The sequence below is a fragment of the Phalacrocorax aristotelis genome, chromosome 21 (assembly GCF_949628215.1).
Source record: "Phalacrocorax aristotelis chromosome 21, bGulAri2.1, whole genome shotgun sequence".
Classification (NCBI taxonomy): domain Eukaryota; kingdom Metazoa; phylum Chordata; class Aves; order Suliformes; family Phalacrocoracidae; genus Phalacrocorax; species Phalacrocorax aristotelis.
In genome coordinates this window covers 2,415,940-2,440,325 of record NC_134296.1, presented here as the reverse complement: position 1 = coordinate 2,440,325, position 24,386 = coordinate 2,415,940, and the positions used below count along the sequence as shown (strand labels likewise).

Sequence of the window (24,386 nt, the reverse complement as noted above, 5' to 3'; positions counted from 1 at the left end):
GTCCCCTGGCGCTGGCATGGTGGCACCCCCCCACCCCCATCCAGCCCCACACCCTGGCACCCCACTGGCCCCACATGCCCCGCTCCCATTCCCAGGGGGCACAGAGTCCCCCAGGCACTGCCCCCAGCCCCACATGCCCTCCAGCCCTGGCACCCCCTGACCTCACATCCCTGTTCCCAGGGGACACAGCACCCCAATACCCCCTGCACCCCCATCCAGCCCCACAGTCCCCCCCGACCCCCCGCGCCATGCCAAGCAGGCACAGCCCCCCATCCCCAGCAAATCCCCATCCACCCCACCCCCCCTCCCCCCCGGTCCCCCACCGGGCAGGGTGCCGTTGTTGGCGATGAAGGCGGCCATGTCGATGGGGCGCTGGTCGATGTGGAGGTGCCGCATGCACCCCACGAACTGCCGGCTGCGGATGGGGAAGCTCTCGGGCAGGGTGGGCACGCCGCCCAGCAGCAGCGGCCCCGTCAGATCCAGTGACCTGCAGCACCTGCCGTCACCCATGGGGACCACAAGGGACCCCAAGGGTCCTCCCACCCACAAGGACCCTAAGGGACCCCCACCCGTGGGGACTCCAAGCGACCCCCCCAACTCTTGCACCCATGGGGACCCCAAAGGACCCCCAAACCATCCCCCAACCCATGGGGACCCCAAGGTAATCCTCCCCGCCCCTGCACCCATAGGGACCTCCCAGCCATGGGGACCCCAAGGGGAACCCCCCACCTCCCCACCCATAGAGAGCCCAAGGGACCCCCACCCATGGGGACCCCAAGGAAACACACATACCCCCAAGCCCCCCACCCATGGGGATCCAAAGGGACCTCAAGGGAGCCCCCAACCATGGGGACCCCAAGGGCCTCCCAAAGGACCCCCCACCCACCTCCTCTCCCATGGGGACCCCAAGGGACCCCCCCCTTACTTCTTGCTGCCGGACTGGGTGCCCTGGGCAGCGCAGGAGTAGTTGCCCAGGACAGGGCCGAACCGCAGGGCCATGCCGGTGTCACAGTCGTCCACCGTCACCACGGCCACCTTCTGCTCCGAGGGGCCCTGGGGCAGCCCCGACCGCCCCAGCACCGGCTGGGGGCACCACCTGAGCCCCGGGACCCAAGCTTCCCCCCACCCTGTGGCCTTCACCCCGCTCTTCGCCATCCCTCTTCCCTCCAGTCCTCCTGCCCTCCAGCCCCTAGACCCCTGCCCTGCTCCCCCAGCCCCCCAAATCCCCACCCTCCATCCTTATGTCCCCAAACCCCCACCATTCCCCTCATCCCCTCTTCTTCTGTCCCCCCAAAACCCCCACCCCACTCCCCCATCCCTCCATCCCCAGACCCCCACCCTCCCCTCTTCCTCCATCCCCCCAAACTCCCTCCCTGTTCCCCTCCATCCCCAGACCCCCACCCTCCCCTCTTCCTCCATCCCCCCAAACTCCCTCCCTGTTCCCCTCCGTCCCTGTCCCCCCAAAGCCCCACCCTCCACCGACCCAGACCACCACCCTGCTCCCCTCATCCCCTCTTCTTCTGTCCCCCCAAACCTCACCCCACTCCCCTCCACTCCCCCATTCCACCCCCCGCTGCGCCTCCCAGGTGCCCCCACCTTATTGTAGTAGTGGAGCTGGACGCGGTGCCACTGCCCGTCGCTGACACCGCCCGGCACGAAGGGTGACACTGTGGTGGTGGTCTCGCCTGCGGGCACCAGCGCTCAGGCAGCGGGCACGGCCCAGGGAGGGGGGCGCGGGGCGGGGGCGTGGAGTGGTGGGGGTCCTGGGGCTGCAGTGCCACGGGGGCAGCGGCAGGGATGGGATGCCCGGGATGCAGAGCCAGACAGTGCCCGGGATGCGACGCATGGCGCACAGTGCCAGGGATGTGATACCCAGGATGTGATGCCAGGGATCCAGTGCCAGGGATGCAACACATGGGATGCAGTGCCAGGGATGCAATGCCCGGGATGCAGTGCCAGGGATGCAGTGCCAGGGATGCAGGGCCCGGGATGCAGTGCCAGGGATGCAGTGCCAGGGATGCAGGGCCCAGGATGCAGTGCCAGGGATGCAACACATGGGATGCAGTGCCAGGGATGCAATGCCCGGGATGCAGGGCCAAGGATGCAGGGCCCGGGATGCAGTGCCAGGGATGCAGGGCCCGGGATGCAGGGCCAGGGATGCAGGGCCAGGGATGCAGGGCCAGGGATGCAGTGCCAGGGATGCAGGGCCCGGGATGCAGTGCCAGGGATGCAGGGCCCGGGATGCAGTGCCAGGGATGCAGGGCCCGGGATGCAGTGCCAGGGATGCAGGGCCCGGGATGCAGGGCCAGGGATGCAGGGCCCGGGATGCAGTGCCAGGGATGCAGGGCCCGGGATGCAGGGCCAGGGATGCAGGGCCCGGGATGCAGGGCCAGGGATGCAGTGCCAGGGATGCAGGGCCCGGGATGCAGGGCCAGGGATGCAGGGCCCGGGATGCAGTGCCAGGGATGCAGTGCCAGGGATGCAGGGCCCGGGATGCAGGGCCAGGGATGCAGTGCCAGGGATGCAGGGCCCGGGATGCAGTGCCAGGGATGCAGGGCCCGGGATGCAGGGCCAGGGATGCAGTGCCAGGGATGCAGGGCCCGGGATGCAGTGCCAGGGATGCAGTGCCAGGGATGCAGGGCCAGGGATGCAGGGCCCGGGATGCAGTGCCAGGGATGCAGGGCCAGGGATGCAGGGCCAGGGATGCAGGGCCAGGGATGCAGGGCCCGGGATGCAGTGCCAGGGATGCAGGGCCCGGGATGCAGTGCCAGGGATGCAGGGCCCGGGATGCAGGGCCCGGGATGCAGTGCCAGGGATGCAGGGCCCGGGATGCAGGGCCAGGGATGCAGGGCCAGGGATGCAGGGCCCGGGATGCAGGGCCAGGGATGCAGGGCCCGGGATGCAGGGCCAGGGATGCAGGGCCAGGGATGCAGGGCCCGGGATGCAGGGCCAGGGATGCAGGGCCCGGGATGCAGGGCCCGGGATGCAGTGCCAGGGATGCAGGGCCCGAGATGCAGTGCCAGGGATGCAGGGCCAGGGATGCAGGGCCTGGGATGCAGGGCCCGGGATGCAGTGCCAGGGATGCAGGGCCCGGGATGCAGTGCCAGGGATGCAGGGCCAGGGATGCAGTGCCAGGGATGCAGGGCCAGGGATGCAGGGCCCGGGATGCAGGGCCCGGGATGCAGGGCCTGGGATGCAGTGCCAGGGATGCAGTGCCAGGGATGCAGTGCCAGGGATGCAGGGCCTGGGATGCAGGGCCAGGGATGCAGTGCCAGGGATGCAGTGCCAGGGATGCAGTGCCAGGGATGCAGGGCCAGGGATGCAGTGCCAGGGATGCAGGGCCCGGGATGCAGGGCCCGGGTTGTGACACATGGGATACAGTACCAGGGATATGATGCCCAGGACAGTGCCAGGGATGCAGAACCAGGGATGGGATGCCCAGGACGCAGTGCCAGGCAGTGCCTGGGATGCAGTGTCAGGGACGCGACACCCAGGATACAGTGCTCGGGATGTGATGCCCAGGACACAGTGCCAGGGATATAGTGCCCGGGATGGGATGCCTGGGATGCAGAGCCAGGCGGTGCCTGGGGTGCAGTGCACAGCACGCAGTGCCAGGGACGTGACGCCCAGGACTCGTGCCAGACAGAGCTCAGGATGCGATGCATGAGGTGCAGTGCCAGAGATAGGATGCCCGGGATGCAGTGCCAGGCAGTGCCAGGGACATGAGGCACGGCGCGCAGTGCCAGGGACGTGATGCCCACGACACGTGCCAGGGATGCAGTGCCAGGCAGTGCCGGTGATGTACGGCATGGGGTGCAGTGCCAGGGATGCAGTGCCAGGCAGTGCCGGGGATGTACGGCATGGGGTGCAGTGCCAGGGATGCAGTGCCAGGCAGTGCCGGGGATGTACGGCACGGGGTGCAGTGCCAGGGATGCAGTGCCAGGCAGTGCCGGGGATGTACGGCATGGGGTGCGGTGCCAGGGATGCAGTGCCAGGCAGTGCCGGGGATGTACGGCACGGGGTGCGGTGCCAGGGATGCAGTGCCAGGCAGTGCCGGGGATGTACGGCACGGGGTGCAGTGCCAGGGATGCAGTGCCAGGCAGTGCCGGGGACACGATGCCCGGGAGGGAATGCCGGGGATGCCGTGCCGGGGCGCGGCAGGCGCGGTGCCCGTACCTGCTGAGAAGGTGAGCTGGACCTGCTCGCCCACGATCTCCAGCGCCACGAAGTCGTGCTTCTCATTGAAGCGCCCGTTGTAGAGCAGGAGCCCGTCCCGCTCCTTGGTGGCAAACCTGGCGTGGGGACGAGTGCCAGGCTCTGCTCATCTCCCCCCATCCACTGCCGTGCCCCCTAAGCATGCCCCATCACCCCGCAGCTCCCTGGTCCCCCCGTGCCCCGTGACCTTGCGCCCACCAGGACACACTGGCACCCATCACCCACTGCCCCCACCCCACGCCCATGGGGTGCCCCCCATCCCCTTGCCCCCACGCCAAGGGGTCACCCGACCACCCCACACCCCATTGCCCCCGCCCTGTGCCCGCAGGGTGCCACGCTGTCCCCTGTCCCTTTGCTCCTGCCCATGCCCATGGGGTGCCCATGCCTCCTGCCCCCTTGCCCCCACACTGTACCCATGGGCCACCCACCAGATGACACCAGTGGGGCACCCCACACCCCAAATGATGCCAATGCAGCACCCAGCACCCCACACCCCAGACAATGCCCATGGGGCACCCATCACACCCCACCCCGTCACCCCAGGTGATACCCACAGGGCACCCATCGCCCCCCAACCCAAATGATGCCAATGAGGGACGCACCACCCCACACCCCATCACCCCACCTCACGCCCAGGGGACACCCATCAACCGCCACCCATCCGACGCCCCCGGGCCCCCTTGCTCCCGCCAGGGCTCACGTCAGGGCGAGGGTGAAGTGGAAGCGCTGGCGGAGGCCGCGGAAGGTGAGGAAGGAGCGCGGGGGGAAGCTGCGGGTGCTCATGGTGCAGAAGGGCTTCTCGTAGTGCCCGGGGGGGCACTGGCAGCGGAACCCCCCCACCAGCAGGTTGAGGCAGGTGCCCCCGTTGCGGCAGACCCCCGGGGCGCAGCGGCCCCCCCGGGCACTCAGCTCGCAGCGTTCCCCTGCGCAAGGCCCAGCTGGCACCTGGCACCAAGCCCAGGGTGCCGGGCACCCCCTAGACCCCCAGAATGGGGGCTGGGGATCCCATCTCCCACCACTCCCCCCCCCATGAGCTCCAGAGTGGCTTTATCCCTAGCTCCATCGCCATGGCAACTGCCTCCCATTGCCATGGCAACTGAATCAAAGTCGTCCCCCCCCCCCCAGCATCCCCTCCTCCACCAGCTGGCACCCCCCACCCAGGTGTCCCGTGGGGCTGGGGGTGCCAAGGGGTCCCCAGGGCAGGCAAGGGCTGTCCCCAGTGCCACCAGTCTCCCAGGGACCATGGTTTGTGTGTCCCCCTGGACAGCTGTGGTGGGGAGCAGATGGCCGGGCCACTGTGGTGGGGACGGGGTGCCCCCGCACCCCAGGGTGTCCCCAGGGTTCAGCGTCCCTGTCCCCCCCCGCTGACATCCTGCGGGGACCAAACTGGGGTGGAGGGACAGAGGGGACAGGGGAGCAGGGGTGGAGGCGATGGGGGAATGGGGGGGTCGTGGGAGGGGAGCAGGGAGGGACGGCAGAGGGAGAGGGGTGGGGAATGGAGGGAGGAAGGTGGAGATGTGAGAGAGGAGGAAGATGAAGGTGTTGGAGACAAAGGGGAGGAGGGAGGGAGGGAGGGAGGGAGGGAGGACAGAGGGATGGAGGGACAAGGGAGGATGGAGAGCTGGGGGGGGGCATGGAGAGGGTGGACAGAGGGATGGACAATGGAGGGTGGCTGACAGACAGACGCTTGGGAACAGATGATGGAGGGCTGAAGAGGAGCAGGATGAAGATATGACCATGACGGATAGTGGAGGGCCAGCAGAAGAAGCGATAGATGAGGAAGGCTGATGAGGAATGGGATGAAGGCTGATGGGGATAGATGATGGAGGGCTGGAGTGGGACAAAGGGATGATGGGGAGGGATGATGATGCTAGGAGGGACAGACGACGGAGCGCTGAAGGGGATCGTGGGGATGGACACCCAGAGGAAAGGACCACCACTAGGGGCTGGAGGGGAATGGGACGAGGTGACACCAGGGAGGTGCCGGGCTCTAACCGGTGAAATCCTCGTGGCACTCGCAGGTGTAGCCGCCCTCGCGGCTCCGGCACCGCCCGTTGCTGCCGCAGGGGCTGGAGTAACAGAGGTCGATCTCCGTCTCGCAGTAGTCGCCAGTGAAGCCGGGCGGGCAGCGGCAGCGCAGGCCGGTGACGGGATGGATGGGGCGGAAGAGGATGGTGTCGGAAGCGAGGAAGGGCGCCGAGCTGTCGAACTGGAGGACGGAGACGCAGCGCATGTAGTTCTCGCAGGGCTCGCGCAGGCAGATGTTGTCGTCGAAGGGCAGGACCCGCTGGGCCGAGATGGCGGCCAGCAGCGAGCGATTGAGGTAGAGCCGCTCCTGCAGCTCCTCGGAGGAGAAGAAGCGGGCGCCGTGCCCCGAGGCGGGCAGCAGCACTGAGAGGCTGACATTGAGGATACGGGCGGTCCCCACGTCCGTGTCCGTTTGGATGTTGAAGAGGACGACGCGGTGGCGGGGGGTGGCCAGGACGGCTGCCACCCCCTCCAGGAAGCGGCTGAGCAGCGGGGAGAGGAATCGCTCCTGGGACATGTCGGCCAAGCGCAGGGTGATGCTGTTGCTCAGCATCTCGTCCGTGATCACCGTCACCCGCAGCGTGCACTGGGCTGTCGCGCTGTGGACCCCATCTGCAGGTGGAGGGGAAAGGGGGTGGGGTCAGTGACAGCGCCGGCCACTGTGGGATGGGGACCGTGATGGTGATGGGGCACGCAGCCTACTTGGCCACCAAGGGATGGGGATGGTGGGAGAGGGTCAGCACCCGCTCGGGGCACCCATCCTGAGGGCACCAAGGGACAGGGACGGCACCCGCTCGGGGCACCCATCCTGAGGGCACCAAGGGACAGGGGCGGCACCCGCTCGGGGCACCCATCCTGAGGGCACCAAGGGACGGGGACGGCACCCGCTCGGGGCACCCATCCTGAGGGCACCAAGGGACAGCGACGGCACCCGCTCGGGGCACCCATCCTGATGGCACCAAGGGACGGGGACGGCACCCGCTCGGGGCACCCATCCTGATGGCACCAAGGGACAGGGACGGCACCCGCTCGGGGCACCCATCCTGAGGGCACCAAGGGACAGGGGCGGCACCCGCTCGGGGCACCCATCCTGAGGGCACCAAGGGACAGGGGCGGCACCCGCTCGGGGCACCCATCCTGAGGGCACCAAGGGACAGGGGCGGCACCCGCTCGGGGCACCCATCCTGAGGGCACCAAGGGACAGGGACGGCACCCGCTCGGGGCACCCATCCTGATGGCACCAAGGGACGGGGACGGCACCCGCTCGGGGCACCCATCCTGAGGGCACCAAGGGACGGGGACGGCACCCGCTCGGGGCACCCATCCTGAGGGCACCAAGGGACAGCGACGGCACCCGCTCGGGGCACCCATCCTGAGGGCACCAAGGGACAGCGACGGCACCCGCTCGGGGCACCCATCCTGAGGGCACCAAGGGACGGGGACGGCACCCGCTCGGGGCACCCATCCTGAGGGCACCAAGGGACGGGGACGGCACCCGCTCGGGGCACCCATCCTGAGGGCACCAAGGGACAGGGGCGGCACCCGCTCGGGGCACCCATCCTGAGGGCACCAAGGGACGGGGACGGCACCCGCTCGGGGCACCCATCCTGAGGGCACCAAGGGACAGGGACGGCACCCGCTCGGGGCACCCATCCTGAGGGCACCAAGGGACAGGGGCGGCACCCGCTCGGGGCACCCATCCTGAGGGCACCAAGGGACAGGGGCGGCACCCGCTCGGGGCACCCATCCTGATGGCACCAAGGGACAGGGACGGCACCCGCTCGGGGCACCCATCCTGAGGGCACCAAGGGACAGGGACGGCACCCGCTCGGGGCACCCATCCTGAGGGCACCAAGGGACAGGGACGGCACCCGCTCGGGGCACCCATCCTGATGGCACCAAGGGACGGGGACGGCACCCGCTCGGGGCACCCATCCTGAGGGCACCAAGGGACAGGGACGGCACCCGCTCGGGGCACCCATCCTGATGGCACCAAGGGACGGGGACGGCACCCGCTCGGGGCACCCATCCTGATGGCACCAAGGGACAGGGACGGCACCCGCTCGGGGCACCCATCCTGAGGGCACCAAGGGACAGGGGCGGCACCCGCTCGGGGCACCCATCCTGAGGGCACCAAGGGACAGGGGCGGCACCCGCTCGGGGCACCCATCCTGAGGGCACCAAGGGACGGGGACGGCACCCGCTCGGGGCACCCATCCTGAGGGCACCAAGGGACAGGGACGGCACCCGCTCGGGGCACCCATCCTGATGGCACCAAGGGACGGGGACGGCACCCGCTCGGGGCACCCATCCTGAGGGCACCAAGGGACGGGGACGGCACCCGCTCGGGGCACCCATCCTGAGGGCACCAAGGGACAGGGGCGGCACCCGCTCGGGGCGCCCATCCTGAGGGCACCAAGGGACAGGGACGGCACCCGCTCGGGGCACCCATCCTGAGGGCACCAAGGGACAGGGACGGCACCCGCTCGGGGCACCCATCCTGAGGGCACCAAGGGACGGGGACGGCACCCGCTCGGGGCACCCATCCTGAGGGCACCAAGGGACAGGGGCGGCACCCGCTCGGGGCACCCATCCTGAGGGCACCAAGGGACAGGGGCGGCACCCGCTCGGGGCACCCATCCTGAGGGCACCAAGGGACAGGGGCGGCACCCGCTCGGGGCACCCATCCTGAGGGCACCAAGGGACAGGGACGGCACCCGCTCGGGGCACCCATCCTGAGGGCACCAAGGGACGGGGACGGCACCCGCTCGGGGCACCCATCCTGAGGGCACCAAGGGACAGGGGCGGCACCCGCTCGGGGCACCCATCCTGAGGGCACCAAGGGACAGGGGCGGCACCCGCTCGGGGCACCCATCCTGAGGGCACCAAGGGACAGGGGCGGCACCCGCTCGGGGCACCCATCCTGAGGGCACCAAGGGACAGGGGCGGCACCCGCTCGGGGCACCCATCCTGAGGGCACCAAGGGACGGGGACGGCACCCGCTCGGGGCACCCATCCTGAGGGCACCAAGGGACAGGGGCGGCACCCGCTCGGGGCACCCATCCTGAGGGCACCAAGGGACGGGGACGGCACCCGCTCGGGGCACCCATCCTGAGGGCACCAAGGGACAGGGGCGGCACCCGCTCGGGGCACCCATCCTGAGGGCACCAAGGGACGGGGGCGGCACCCGCTCCTGGCACCCATCCTGAGGGCACCAAGGGACAGGGGCGGCACCCGCTCGGGGCACCCATCCTGAGGGCACCAAGGGACAGGGGCGGCACCCGCTCGGGGCACCCATCCTGAGGGCACCAAGGGACGGGGACGGCACCCGCTCGGGGCACCCATCCTGAGGGCACCAAGGGACAGGGGCGGCACCCGCTCGGGGCACCCATCCTGAGGGCACCAAGGGACAGGGGCGGCACCCGCTCGGGGCACCCATCCTGAGGGCACCAAGGGACGGGGACGGCACCCGCTCGGGGCACCCATCCTGAGGGCACCAAGGGACGGGGACGGCACCCGCTCGGGGCACCCATCCTGAGGGCACCAAGGGACGGGGACGGCACCCGCTCGGGGCACCCATCCTGAGGGCACCAAGGGACGGGGACGGCACCCGCTCGGGGCACCCATCCTGAGGGCACCAAGGGACGGGGACGGCACCCGCTCGGGGCACCCATCCTGAGGGCACCAAGGGACGGGGACGGCACCCGCTCGGGGCACCCATCCTGAGGGCACCAAGGGACGGGGACGGCACCCGCTCGGGGCACCCATCCTGAGGGCACCAAGGGACGGGGACGGCACCCGCTCGGGGCACCCATCCTGACTCACCCAACAGCACCATGGGGAGGGGGTGGACAAAGGCTCTGCCTGGCACTGATAAACCCACCTTCCTCCTCCTCCTCCTCCTGGCCAGGACGAGGGGCAGCAGGATGCGGGACAGATGGAGAGCGGTCGGCAGGTGGACAGATGGACGGAGGGAGCGTGGGGACAGCCGGGTTGGGGGGTGGAGGGAGGGAGAAGGGGGTGATAGCGAGGGGGGCGGTGGGCCAGGGCTGCCGGTGGCCCGTGGCTGGTGGCTGGGGGGGGGTTGCCATGGCTGCGGCCGCGGGGCCCCAGCTATGGCCGGACCCTTTGTTCCCCTCCCGGCTGCCCCCGCGCTGAGGGGGGACACAGCCCGGGCAGGGGGCTCCCTGCCCCCACCCTTTGTGCCCTAGGCCCCCCCTTTGCGCAGCTGGTGCAGGGACCCCAGGCCAGGGGTGTCTGAGGGGGTACAGGGGGGGCGAAGGCGGACACGTGGTTGGGGACAAGGGACATCACGACGTGGCCTATGACTCAGTTTCCCTCCTTGCCCAGGGGCGGACAAGGAGACGCTCCCCTGCCCCGCGGCGACCCCCCCCGGCAGCACCCACTGGCCTCCCCGGCCCAAACTGTGCCGAGCACCGTTGGCACCGCCCCCCTTGGCCCCGTCCCACCGGTGACCCCCCCCCAAGAGGTGCATTGGGTTTGGGGAGCCCCCAATGGAGAGGCCAGGGTGCCAGGACCCCCCAAAATACACACACCAGGCCCTGTGGCCCCCCCCCCCCCCCCCCCATACACAAGCACTGGGCCCTTCTGGAAACATGCGTTGGGGTGCCATGACCCCCCCCAAATACTGCACTGGACCCTGAGCCCTGCCCCAGTTCATCCATTGGGCCCCCATAACATACACATAAGGGTACCAGGAGCCCCCCTGCCACGAACTGCCAGGCTCTGCCCCCCCAAATACAGGTACAGGCCCTGTGCCCTCCCCAGACCCACGCAGTAGGTCCTGCCCCCCCCAGCCACACACAGCATGTGCCAGGACCCCCACCAAACACAAACATGGGGTCCTGCCCCCCCCAAACCCCTGCTACAGGGTCCTGATCCCCCTCCCCCCCCCAAAGAAACATGCACTGGGCTATTCGACCCCCCGAGACACCCCAGGGCTGAGACTGGGGGTGAGGAAGAAAAAGGGGGTGCTGGGGACCCCGACTGCCTCCAGCCGGGGTGTCTGGGGTACAAGGGAGGGGGGCAGAGCATCCCCATCACCCCCCCCCCCCGAGACGTGGAGGGTGGGGGCAAAGAAGATGGAGTTGTGGGACCCCAAAACATCTCAGCTTCATGCAGAAGTGGGGGGAGCGCACCCACAAAGGCTTCCCCAGCCCCACACGTTGTCCCCCTTCCCCACCAAGCCACCCCACCCCAGCATGGGGGTCTTACCTGAGACGGAGACCCTCATAACAGCCTCCAGTGGGCGGTTGTTGTCCAGGGCGGGGCTGAGGCGCAGGTCCCCGCTGCGGGGGTCCAGCAGCACCAGGTTGAGCTCGTTCCCCTGCTCGAAGGCGTAGGTGAGGCTGTCAGAGACGTCGGGGTCGTGGGCCGGGATGCGGCCAATGACCCCGCCGGGGAAGCTGCCCGAGCGGTTGGTGATGTAGTTGTTGAAGAGGATCTCAAAGTTCTTGAGTTGGGGGCTGTTGTCGTTGGCGTCGCGAAGGCGGACGTGGACAGTGGCCCGGCTGACCAGGGGAGCTGAGGTGGCTTGGACCACCATGACGTACTCCGCCTTGGACTCGTAGTCCAGGTCAGCCAAAGCTGTGAGCTCGCCAGAGAAGATATCCAGCTGAAAGACCTCGGGGATGTTACCCTCCACGATCTGGTACATGATTTGGGCGTTGGTGCCCTCATCAGGGTCGGTGGCCGTGATCCGGGCCACCACCAGCCCGATGGGGCTGTTCTCCTCCACAAAGATGTCGAACTCATCCCGCTCAAAGACGGGCGGGTTGTCATTGACATCCAGCACCGTCACTTGGATCTCCACCGGCGTCCGCTTGGCCGGGACGCCCTTGTCAACGGCGAACGCCCGCAGAGTGTAGAGCGGCACATTCTCCCGGTCTAGGCGGCGCAAGGTGCGGACAATGCCTGAGGTGGACTCGATGATGAAGTCGCCATCGCCATCATCACCCCCTTGGAAGGTGTAGAAGACCCTGCCGTTGAGCCCCGAGTCACGGTCAGTGGCAGAGACCTGGAGGACGCTGGTGAAGGCGGGCACGTCCTCGTAGACGGATCCCTGGTAGGAGTCGCGGAGGAACTGGGGCGCGTTGTCATTGACATCACTCACCAGGATCTCCAGGTAGGTGGTGTCGGACTTCTGTGGGATGCCGTTGTCACGCGCCGTGATGGCCAAGGTGTAGGATACCTGGTCCTCATAGTCCAGCTCCATCTGGGTGGTGACGGCCCCCGTCTCGGCGGCGATGCGGAACTGGGGGATGCTGTCCTCCATCAGGTAGGTGATGCGGGCGTTCTCCCCCGTGTCCTCGTCCGTAGCACTGATGACCACCACTGTGGTGCCCACCGGCCGGTCCTCATTGACATTGACGGTGTAGTGGGAGCTCTGGAAGACGGGTCGGTGGGTGTTGGCGTCGGTGACGTTGATGACCACCTGGGCCGTGTCCTGGCGGGTACCGTCGGAGGCAGCGATGGTGAGGAGGTACTGCCGCTCTAGCTTGTAGTCCAGGGGCAGGGCGAGGGAGATGAGCCCACCGCCGCTCTGGCTGGTGATGGAGAAGCGGTTGCGGGTGTTGCCACTGGAGATTTGGTAGGTGATGACGCTGTTGGCGTCACGGTCGACAGCGGAGACGGTGAGGACGCTGGTGCCCACCGCCGCGTCCTCATTCAGGCGGGCACCGTACTCCCGTTGTGTGAACTCAGGGCTGTTGTCATTGACGTCCAGAATGGTGACGCTGACGCTGGCTGAGGAGGCCATGGGGGGGTTGCCCTGGTCCTGCGCCTCCACCCCAAAGCTGTAGAAGTCCACCGCCTCCCGGTCCAGCTCGGACGCCACCACAATCCACCCTGTGCTGTTGTTGATGGCGAAGGGGAAGCTGGCGCCGGTCTCTAGGAGGGTGTAGACCAACCGGCCGTTGTCACCTGAATCTGCATCGATGGCTTGAACGTGGATGACGGAGTAGCCCACTGGCACGTTCTCCAGCACAGTGGCCTGGAAGGGCGTGCTGACGAAGATGGGGGCATTATCGTTGACGTCCAACACCTGGATGGTGACCAAGCCGCTGATGTTGGAGAGGGGCGGGCGGCCGCCGTCCTGTGCCCGGATCCGTAGGGTGAACTCCTTGCTGACCTCGTAGTCCAAGGGGCTGACCACGTCTAGCGCGCCCGTCTGCGCATCGATGTAGAAGTGGCCGCGGGTGTTACCGCTGACGATGCTGTAGTGCACCAGGGCGTTGCTGCCCTTGTCACGGTCGGTGGCCGTCACCCGCAGCACGGCCGAGTTGGGCGCCACGTCCTCGGGGACCTGTGCCACGTAACGCTTCTCGCTGAACTGTGGTGCGTTGTCGTTGTCATCCTCCACGGCGATGCGGACGGTGGCCGTGGCGCTGCGGGGTCCTGGCTCCTGGCCCTGATCTGTGGCTTCCACCAACAGCTCGAAAGCCTCCACTGCCTCACGGTCCACAGGGCCACGGGTGCGGATGACACCTGAGCGGGGATCAATCTCGAAGACCTCGTTGGCGCCGCCGGCATTGAGGAGGCGGTAGAGGACATTGGCATTGGGACCAGCGTCGCCGTCGGTGGCCCGCACCGTCAGCACCTCATAGCCCACCTCCAGGTTCTCCCGCACGCTCTCCCGGTACTCGGGCTGCTCAAAGGCCGGGTCGTGGTCATTGGCGTCACTCACTGTCACTGTCAATGTGGCCATGGCGCTGCGCCGGGGCGTCCCGTGGTCCACCGCCGTCACCCGGAAGACGTGGGTGCTCTTGCTCTCACGGTCCAGGGGGGCGGCAGTGGTGACGGCGCCGGTGACAGGGTCCATGGCAAAGAGGGCGTCGGAGCGGCTGTCGAAGAGGGCGGCCATGGTGTAGCGCAGCCAGCCTGCCTCCCCCTCGTCGGGGTCCACCGCCGTCACCTGCGTCACTGGTGTCCCCGCTGGCCGATTCTCCCCTACCGAGGCCTGGTAGCTGGAGGGCTGGAACTGCGGCACCGTGGGCTGCGGCGCCGGCGGGGGCGGCTGCAGGTCACGGGGCTCCTGGTGGCCCCCGTGGTCAGGGGGTCCCCAACATTCCTGGTATCCATTATCCCCTTGGTGCTCCTGGTGGCCCCAGGGACTTGCCCAGTGTCCCAATTACGTGCAGTATCCCTGGTGCTTCTGGGGACTTTCCTGGTGCTCCCAGGGACTTTCCTGGTGCTCCCAGTGTCCCTGGGGACTTTCCCAGTCTCCCCAGTGCATCCAGTATCTCTGGTGCTCCTGGGGACTCGGGTGCCCCCAGTGCCCCCAGTGTGCCCAACATTGCTGGTGCTTATCATGCCCCTGGTGCTCCTCGTGTCCCTGGGGACATTGGTGTTCCCAGTGTTCCCAGTATGTCCAGTATCCCCAGTTCTCCTGGTGTCCCTGGGGACGTTGGTGTTCCTAGCATTCCCAGTGTGTCCAGTGTCCTCAGTGCTCCTGGTGCCTCCAGTGTCCTCAGTGCTCCCGGCGCCTCCAGTGCTCCCAGAGCCTCCAGTGCCCCCAGTGCTCCTGGCATCCCTGGTGCCTGCAGTGCTCCTGGTGTCTCCAGTGCTCCCAGTGTCCCCAGTGCTCCTGGAGCCCCCGGTGCCTCCAGTGCTCTCAGTGCCTCCAGTGTCCCCGGTGCTCCGGTGCCCTTGGGCACCCTCGGGGCTCCCGCTGCCGCCAGCGCCGCCGGTGCCTCGGGAAGCCCCGCCGCCGCCGCCGCCCCCGCTGGAAGCGCCCAGTGCGGTCCCAGCGCCGCCACCGTGCCGGGAGCCGCCGGTGGCCGGGAAGGGCCCGGCGCCGCCGCCGCTGTCCCCGGTGCCGCTGGAAGCACCGGTGCTCTCCGCGGGCCCCGCTCCGCCGCTGTCCCCGGTGCCGCCGGAGCCGCCGCTGTCCCCGGTGCCGCCGCGGGGTCGGAGCGGCGGCGTGCGGGCTTCGGGCGGGCAGGTGCCGGTGCCGGCGGCGGTGGCGATGCCGGTGCCGGTGCGGGGGGCGGGCGGCGGGGGCGGGCGGCGGGGCTGGCCCGGTGCGGGCAGCAGCAGCAGCAGCAGCAGCAGCAGCGGCGGCGCAGCAGCGGCGGCGGCGGCGGCGGGAGCGCGGCCCCGCGGGCGGGCGCGGAGCGCCCATGGCGCGGTGCGGCCGCTGCCGCCGGTGCCCGCTGCGCCCCGCGCCGCCGCCCGCGCGCTCCCGCCGCCCGCGCGCTCCCGCCGGGGCGGGGCCGCCGCTGCACCGGCCTGCGCCGCGCTTAAAGGAGCCGCCGCCCTCCACCCCCTGCACCACCACCCCCCTCCGCCTCCCCGGAACCCCCCCCCCCCCCAGCGGCACCGGCACCGCCCGCACCGGCGGCAACGCGGGGCAGGGGGGAAGCGGTCACTGCGGGGCAGGGGGCGCGGGACGGGACACGCGTGGGTGCCGCGCGCGCGCGCGCGCATGGGACCGGCACGCGCGGAGGTTGCACGTGCACGCGTGCACACAAGGAACGCGCACATTGCACACGCAGGGCGCGCCCACGCGTGAGCTGCGCCCACGCGGGGCACACGCAGCAGCACGCATCGCACACGGGCTATGCATGTGTGTGCAGCACATGCATGATCCACGCACACACATGTCACTGCTGCGGGCTGTGACACCCCCGCACACCGGAGTCCACACACCAGGTCCCAGCCCTGTGGGCATGGCAGGACTGGGGGCACACTGGGACAAACTGGGAAGGACCGGGAGCACTGGAATGGGCTGGAAACAGGGAGGCCTGGGCTGGCCCCATCACACCAAGACTGGGGGGCACGGGGAGGCCGGGGGGGGCTGTACCCTCAGGGGGGCCCAGCAAGGTGAGGGCATGCCATGGGTGCCAGCGGGGTGCTACGGGTGCTGTGGCGGGGCCGTGGGTGCCAGGGTGGGGCCGTGGGCGCCGGCCCCCTGGCACCCAGCCTGGCAGCCGGCGTTGGGCCCAGGGCGTGGGTGCCGGGCAGGATGGTGCAGAGCCGGGCCCAGGGGGCCCTGGCAGCCAAACGGGTCAGACGGGTGTGGGGGGGCCCCTACAGCCAGGGTGGGTGTTGGGGAGCCGCCTGGGGTCCCCCCGGCACCCGCCGAGGGCTCCGGTGACTCACCAAAGACTCTCTGCACCCTGGCCGGCGGCCCCAGCACCCTTCAAAGGGGAGCAGGGCAAGGGCGAGCCCAACCGGCTCATCAGGGTGCTACACCGGGGGGGCCCCCGACGCCTGGGCTGCCTCCCCAGCACCCCTGAGTGCAGCCACGGGTTTCCCACGCACAACATGGGGAGCGGTGGGTCACAGCCGGCCCCCCCTTCCCTCGGAGGGGCCCAGCCAAGGGTGGGGGGCGCAGGGGCCCCCCAGCCCCTTTTTGAAACACAAATGGGCTCGGGGGAGTGCAGCCTTTGTCCAGGCCTTTGTGCGGGTGCGGAGGCCCCCAGGCGGGGGGCGGGGAGGGGGGGTAGACAGGCAGAGCCACCCCCCCCACCAGGCTGGGCCCCCCCTTCCCCCGACCCCTGCAGGGACACGCAGCTCAGCAGTTCTTGGCTTTATTGGATGGAGGGAGCGGACATTTTCCCCTCCCCAGGGAAGGGGCTGAGGTGCGGGGGGTCCCCGGCCCCATTTGGGGGAGGAGTAACGGGGGGGCCACAGCCCCAGTAGCGTCAGTCCTTCATGCCGTGGGGACGGCAGCGCTCCGTGCCGTGGCGGCAGCCAGGTGGTGACCACGCAGCTCCCGGCCCTGGCTGAGCCCTGAAGCGAAGGTGATGGGTGCAGCCCCAGCGGCGATGAAGGCAGGATGATTCAGAAGGCCCCCAATGTCCCTCGGGGGGCCCGAGAATGGGGGGGGGGGGGGCAGGACTCAGGCGCTGTTGACACCCATGCTCTGCATCTGCTCCTCCAGCACCCGCTCGCTTCCCCCCGCCGGCTTCTTCTTGCCCCCCTCCTGCTGCTTCTTCTGCTTCTTGGAGAGCTCCTGCTCGATGGGGGCCGGCTTCACAAAGCGGATCAGCTCTCGCAGGTCTGCGCAGGGGCAGAGCGGGCACCACGTGTCGCACTCCCCATCCACGGCTTACCGGGGGAGGGGGGCACCGGGTGGAGCCCCCTGGCCCCCAGGCTGGGTGGGGAGGGGAGGCTGGTGGGTTGTTACCTGGAGGCATGAAGTCTCGGAGCTTCTCCGGGACGCGGACGCCCTCCTCCGTCTGGTAGTTCTCGAGGATGGCGCAGATGGTGCGGGTGGTGGCACACATCGTGGCATTGAGCATGTGCACGAACTCCACCTGCGGCGGGGATGCGGTGAAAGGGGGGCGACGCAGCCAAGAAGAAATGGGGGGGGAGACACAGACAAGCAGGGCCATCCCCTCTCAGCCCAGCTGCTCAGCCTCACCTTGTCCATCATCTTCTTGGTCTGGCCGTAGCGGATGCGGAGGCGGCGCGCCTGGTAGTCGGTGCAGTTGGAGCAGGACACGAGCTCGCGGAAAGCACCAGAACCGGGGAACCAGGCCTCCAGGTCCAGCTTCTTACTGGCGGCATGGTTGAGGGCGCCTGGGAGAGAGGGGGGCAGCGCTGAGCAAGGCAGGGGTGCCGCTCCCCTCGCCCCAAAGGCACCCGCCCCAGGGGACAGCAGTGCCGGCTAAAGGTGTGAAGCCTCTGAGGTGACTTCGGAAGGGACGTGGGGCCCTGCTCTGCGGCGGGGGGGCTGGGAAGGAGCGTTTAAACGAGAGAAGTTTCCTTGGGGAGTTTCCAGGGTGTGTCGGGACACTCAAAGTGTCCCTCTGGAAGGGCCAGAGGGGACAGCCCCGGCGCCTGCGCCTGGAGAACCCAAGAGCAAAGCAGAGGATCTCTGCAGAAAAGCAAATGCCTCCTTCCTCCCCGCCAGGCCCGGGGACAGGTGCAGCGGGAAGGTGAGCCAGGGACAAAGGACGCCAAGCCGGAAAGCGGGTCAGGGCCAGGGTGACACCCAAGGCGCTGGCAGAGGCAGCTGGTGTCCTCCAGGCCCACCACGGCACAGGGAGGCAGCCCCGGTGCCACGCGGTGAGGAAGCACCTGCCCCTACCCGAGACGATGTTGACGATGTGGTAGGGAATGCCCAGGGACTGGTAGAAATCCTCGGCCGTCGCTATCATCTCCTCAAACATCTCCCAGGACTTGTTGTCGTGGGGCGAGGCATAGACAAACTGCTCGATCTGCAAAAGAGACCCGAACCCCGCGTTGGCACCAGCCTCGGACGCAGCCAATTCCCATCGTGAACGCCTGTCCCGCTCCTCTCACCTTCTCGAACTGGTGGACGCGGAAGATGCCGCGGGTGTCGCGGCCGTGCGAGCCCACCTCCTGACGGAAGCAGGTCGACAGCCCTGCATACTTGATGGGCAGATCCTCCGGCTTCAGCCACTCGTCCCGGTGCAGGGCGGCGATGGGCTGCTCCGAGGTGGCGATCAGGTACTTCTCATCGATGGAGCTGTCGTCAGCCTTCTCGCTGCCTTTGCCGATCACCTGGAGGGGGGACAAAAGCCACCGTCCCCCTTCCTCAGCTGCTCCCGCACCTCCAGGGACAGACGCTCCCGGCAGAGGTGCAGGTGGCCGCTCGCCCAGCCGGCACACGGACAGGCAGCGAGGCTTTGCGTGGCCGGTGCCCAGAGCGGGGACAGGATGGCTCAGGAAAGGGAACAGCTGCCGTTTGCTGCTTGTTTGGCTTTCAAAAGCCCCGACGGCCTCCCGCCAGCAGAGCCGGGGACAAGCCACCCCCCTGTCACCGCATTGCCATGACAACCGTCTTAGCGGGGACTGAGGCCATGAAGATGGACCCAGGAGATAGGGAGCAGGAGGGAGTCGCCACCGTGGCATCATCAGGGCAGAGGGATCTCGGCTGGCTCCCTCCCCGTGGGTGAAGCCACGTGGCAGTGGCTCGCTCGGAAAGCTGGTGGCCCAGAGGGCATGGTGGGTGCCAGGCAGTGAGACGCAGAGACCCAGCAGGCATCGAGCCACTCACCTTGTAGAGCTCCTCGTCGAACTGGCTGAGCTGGGCCACCTCCTGCATCACCTCCTTCCGCATGAAGAAAGGGGTATAAACAGGAATGTAGCCCTTGGCGCGGAGGCTCTGCAGGGCGTACTGGATCAGGGCCTGCTCCAGGAACACCAGGGGACCCTGGGGGACAAGGGAAGCCACCGCCTGTCACACACACACGCCCTGCTGTGCCACCCCTTCTTGCTCAGCGGGTCTGGGAGCACACGGAGCCCACGCCAGCTCCGGGCTGCTCCAACTGCCACGCTCAGCATCACCCTCCGGCTGCGGCAGGGACGCCGGGCTGGATCCAGAGGGTGCCCAGGCCACGGCGGCGGCACCACCGATGCTAAAGTCTGTCCCACGCAATGAGCCAGCTCAGCGTGAGCTCACGTCGCCGCAGAGGCTCTCGTCACTGCAGCGAGCTCAGCAGTGAGCTCAGCTCAGGGGAGGCTCGGCCAGGACTGCCGTCCCCCCTCGCTTCCCTCAGCTCTCCCTATAGCTCTGATTGATTCTGCACCCCCCCCGGGGTCCGGGCTCTCACCTTAAGGAAGTAGCCCCGGCTGCCCGCAACGATGGCTCCCTTCTCTCCCTCGTAACCGTCCACCATCACCACCAGGTCCACGTGGGAATACTTCTTCCTGCAGCTGCAGTCGCCCCAGACCCGCTCCACCTTGTTGTCCACATCCTGCACAAAGACAGAGAGAGGAGGAGGAGGAGGGGGACCCCATCACTTCAGCTCCCAGGGCTGTGGCGACACCAGTCTCTGTGTTTTGCTGGGCCCAGTTTGGGATCCCACACTACAGAGCCTGGAATCCCAGCCCTGATCCTGGCTGGTCAATTATTATGCGGCCACTTGGCAGCTGGCCCGTCGCAATTGTCTTCCCCCAGCAAAATATTCCTGCCAGATGAATGAAGGCAGTGGAGGGAGATCCCAGCCCCCCGGCTGGAAGCAAGTTTCCCATGTATTCCCCCAACAATGGCCATGTCCAGTGTTGTCTGAGCCGTTCTTTGTCCGCTCCCCGCAGGAAACGCTGTCTTGTCATGCAGATTTCATTCAGCCGCCTGCTGATCTTGGGTTGGGGGAGACCTCCCCACAGCGACCCCCCCGCTTGCCCGCAGTTGTCTGGCTTTGATGAAGTGGCATGTCCGGCCCCGAGCGCACCCTCATCCCTACCTCGTCATTGCTGATGGGCACCGAGGGGTGGAGGAGGTTCCCGATCTCCCGGAGGCTCTCAAAACGTTCTGCCTCCAGCCTCACGCGCTCGGCGTCGCACTTGAGGATGGCTTCGTCGATGAGGAGACGGACTTTCTTGATCTGGGATACCTGCAGAGCCTGCACAGGGCAGCTGGGTGAGATGGGGAAGGGACAAAACTGCCCGGGAGGAGGGCACTTGCAGCTGAGTGTGGTTAATCACAGACCCTCACCCAACCAGCACGGCTTCTGGAGCGAAACCGTGGACTGAACACATCAGACAACAGCCCCCAAGGACAAAGGACTGACATAAGTCAGGCTCTGAAAGGCCTGAGTGAGCTACGGCGTCACACGGCGCGCGGCAGGGACGAGGGGGAGCAGCCAGCTCCCACAGCAGCGAGAGCTGGCCAGCGCTACGCTCATTAAACATCATGGTTAAAGAACTGGGAAGGGGAGCGGGCAGGGAAGAAGGGACTTGCAGAGGACACGTTGTAACTGAGGCTGCTCAAATCCTCCAGGGGAGCGCGGGATGGGCCCTGTGCTGGCGAGCAGCCGCGAGCTGCCACGGTGGGCTGGAACAGTCTTTAGGCGAAGAACACTGAGCAAGAGCTGGCCAGTGCCGTGCGGGACTGGGGGATATAAGGATCCTCTGGGCAGGGGGTTCAGGCAGGCCCCCCTCACCTGGCGCTGGGGTTTTGGGCGCCTCATGCCATTAATTCAGGTGATTACAGGCAAACTGGGCAAACTGGGTGGGCCAGCAGCGTGGTGTGGGGAGCTGGGGTCAGACTCACCCCCAGGATGTCAGCCGTGAGCTCGTCGAGGTTCTGCGCGCTCTCCGGTACAGACTCGTCTGTCCCCGCTGGCTCTTTTTTCTGCAGTGGGAGGAAAAAGAAACCCCAGCAGGGTTAAACAGTAAAGCTCCAGGGTGAAAATATTCCTCAGCAATGTGAAGGAAAGGCCTAGAGATCAGAGACTTGGGGGAGATGCCACCAGTTAGTAACGTCCCACCAGTGAATCGCTGCCAGGACCGTCTGCCTTAACGCCTCACCTTCATCTTGTCTCCGATTGTTTTGCTGCACAGGTTCTTCAGCTTGTTCAAGTTATCAGCACGAAACCTGCCTAGAAAGCAGAGAGGAGTGAGCCATCAGACAGCCGCACAAGTGGGAGTGGGGCCGGGATCCCTGTCTGACACCAAGTGGGGCCACAAAGCCTCAGGTGGGAGCAGGAGAGGGGACGGCAGCTCCAGGGATGCCCATTGCCGCTGGCCCCCAGCATTTTGGAAGGACAGCGGAGGGTTTGAGGGTGTAAGATCATGGTGTGGTGCTGGCTGCAATGTGTGGGTGGGCAGAGGTGTGGGGAGCAGAGGGCTCCCATGCAGGGGTGTCATTTGAAAACACCCCAAGTGATGCCACAGCGGGTCATGGAGATGAGTCACAGCCCCACCAGGACCCCCACGCCAGGCTGGGGCCGCCAAGGACTGAGCAGATCCGGGGCCACAGCGATGAGATTTGGGATGTGCGATGATGGGACCGGGGAGGTCCCCCTTGGTGACAGCAGTGCTGGGAAAGGCAGAACCCATGACATAGCCATCCCCTCCTGGCAGGGCAGCCCAAATCAGAGACACACCAACACCAGGATGTGTCACCCCAACAGGGTAACATCTCCATCTGCAGGCAGGATCAGGCCCATGGGGGGGAGGGTGGGGAGGTCCAGAGTCAGGAAACACAAAGGGTTAAGAACCAGGGAACGGGGCGCCACGGCAAACATGACCCTAGCAGCCTCCGGGGTCCACTGTGGCACCGGCAAACGTGGGATTGCATCAGCCCGGCTGTTTGCCAGCGCATCCTGCCAGCCCTGCGCCTTGCGGTCACACGCCAGCGCACCCCTCTGCAGCACCCACTGCCGCCGGGACGGGCCAGAGCCCCGCGGGGACAGGGACGGGGCACAGCCCCCACTGCCAGCCTGGAAAGCTGGCTGGTCCTGTGGGATGAAAGGCCCTCGGACAAAATTAAGGTGGTGATGACGGGCACAGCCGGAGCCAGGGGATGTGCCGGGTGTGATTAAGCAGGGCCGGGCTCATACACATCAAGGAAACAGGATTAAAAGCGTGTTTAAAACTGCCTCTTTCATCCCGTGGCGGCAGCAAGGGGGACTGTGGCGCCCTGGGAACTGTGGGTTTCTGGGGCACCCACCCGTCCTTGCCTCCCACCACACCCTCCTCTGCACTCAGGCTCCCAAAAACAGGGCTCGACAGCAGCTCCCACTGCCCGACCTCCTGCCCGGGTGGGGAGCGCTGGAGGCAGCTGCCCCTGCAGCCATCCCTGCCCCTGCGCCCTCGCCCCAGTCAGGCACGGGCTCACCCCGACGTATGGGGGTGGCACCGTGGGGGAACCCCCGCCAGCCCAGGCGGATGCCGCACCAGCGCAGCTCAGGCAGCAGCACAGGGAGTGGATCCCTGCGGATCACCGGTGGTGATCCACACACAGGCCAGGCCAAGGGGGACTGGCCCCAGGCCTGAGGACACGGAAAGGGGAGACCCAGGGGGATAGTCTCTCCCCAGCTCTGGGGAAGGGGGTGAGGGGGATCCACCCAGGGACAACCCCCATCCCCCACAGGGATCCACCCACAGATTCCCCAGCTCTGCAGGGGAAAGATCCACCGACATCCCCGGGGGCTGGGGAGGGGGGTGGGAGGGACTCCCCCCCAGAGGTCACCCCGCCTTGGCGAGGGGGTTTGGGGATCAATCTGGGGACAGGCACCCAGACCCGGGGAGGGGGTGGGTGGAAGAGAGGGACCCCTGAGGGATTCCCCATCCCTGAGGAGGGGGAGAGATGGGGGGGCATCACCTGGGGACAAGCCACCAGGCTGGGGGGGGGCTGGCAGGGCTCCCCCACTCCTGGGCGTGTAAGAGGGGACATGGCTAGGCTGGGGCATCTGGTCCCCTCTGAAGGGGATGACAGTCCCTCCTGGGGCCCCCCCAGCCCCGGGGGTTGCTAGGCCCCCTCAGGCCCCCTCAGTCCCCCCCAGCCCCGGGTGGGGGGGGATGCCAGCCCCCGGCCCGGCCCGGCCCTCCGCCCCACGTACACCTCCGCCAGGCGCCGTCGGCCCGCACCAGCGCGTCCACCAGCGCCGGATCCTTGAAGCGTTTGAGCTGCATGTCCCGCACCATGGCGGGGTCGCCACCCTTGTCGGCGCGGAACAGGTCCAGGTCCAGCACCATGATGGCGGCTGCAGCTCCTGTCAGACCCCGCCGGCCGCTGCCCAGCACGCATGCGCGGGGCAGGGGCGGGGCGCATGCGCAGAGAGGTAGCCTGCGCATTTAGCGTCGCCGCCGGCCGGCAGGCGGCGCTGGCGCGGCGGGGAGCAGCGCCCCCTGGTGGCGCGGCGGCGGCACTGGGGAGGCTCGGGGGGGTCCGGGGGTCCCCCGGCACCCCCGGGGGCTCTGGGTGCCCGCTTGCCCGTCCCTGAGCACCCCCCACGGTGTCTCTCTGTCTCCCCGGCTGTCCTCATCCACCCCCCGAGTACCCTGGTGGTCCCCGCGTACCCCCATTCCCCTGGGGGCGCAGCCCGCCCCTCCCTCTTCCCAAGCCCCCCATGGAGGGGCACATCCCAGGCCATGCCTCCCGGGGAAGGCCGGTTTGGGGTGGCCACCCCCCGTCATGGGAGCAGCTCCCCATCATCCCCACCGTCCGGTCTCTGGAGGGGTCCTGGAGGAGTCCTGGGTGCTCCCACCCCTGCGGGGACCCCGGCCTCAGTCCCCTGAGAAGGGGCAGCCAGGCGGGGGTCAGAAAAATCCATCCTTATTGCACTGCCGGGACAGGAGCGCCCGGTGCCGGGTAGAAAATGTGGAGAACCGTGTAAAAAGGGCTGGGGGTCCCGGGGGGGGCTGGCACTGGCCCCCATCCCCCGTGCCAGGGGACCCTGGGGTCTGCAGGAATGAGGGTC

General features: G+C 68.1%; 2 protein-coding genes across 2 annotated transcripts in view; both read right to left on the bottom strand.

Annotated features, from left to right (window-relative positions):
* Positions 1–15,330, bottom strand: part of CELSR2 (cadherin EGF LAG seven-pass G-type receptor 2) — a 34,069-nt gene extending 18,739 nt beyond the window's left edge. Inside the window, 8 exon segments of the mRNA XM_075115318.1 lie at positions 324–487; positions 926–1,083; positions 1,597–1,685; positions 4,177–4,292; positions 4,916–5,138; positions 6,211–6,855; positions 11,479–14,253; positions 14,256–15,330. Of these exon segments, the coding sequence (XP_074971419.1) occupies positions 324–487; positions 926–1,083; positions 1,597–1,685; positions 4,177–4,292; positions 4,916–5,138; positions 6,211–6,855; positions 11,479–14,253; positions 14,256–14,574 (4,489 nt within the window). The 5' untranslated portion in view covers positions 14,575–15,330.
* Positions 15,331–16,780: 1,450 nt separating this feature from the next.
* Positions 16,781–23,715, bottom strand: SARS1 (seryl-tRNA synthetase 1). Its single transcript, XM_075115340.1, has 11 exons — positions 23,526–23,715; positions 21,490–21,560; positions 21,233–21,313; positions 20,424–20,582; positions 19,791–19,934; positions 19,235–19,390; positions 18,517–18,738; positions 18,302–18,431; positions 17,633–17,790; positions 17,396–17,525; positions 16,781–17,268 (listed from the first exon to the last, which is right to left on the bottom strand). The coding sequence occupies exons 1-11, from the start codon at positions 23,659–23,661 to the stop codon at positions 17,108–17,110; spliced, it is 1,548 nt and encodes a 515-aa protein (XP_074971441.1). The 5' UTR covers positions 23,662–23,715; the 3' UTR covers positions 16,781–17,107.
* Between the last annotated feature and the right edge of the window lie 671 nt (positions 23,716–24,386).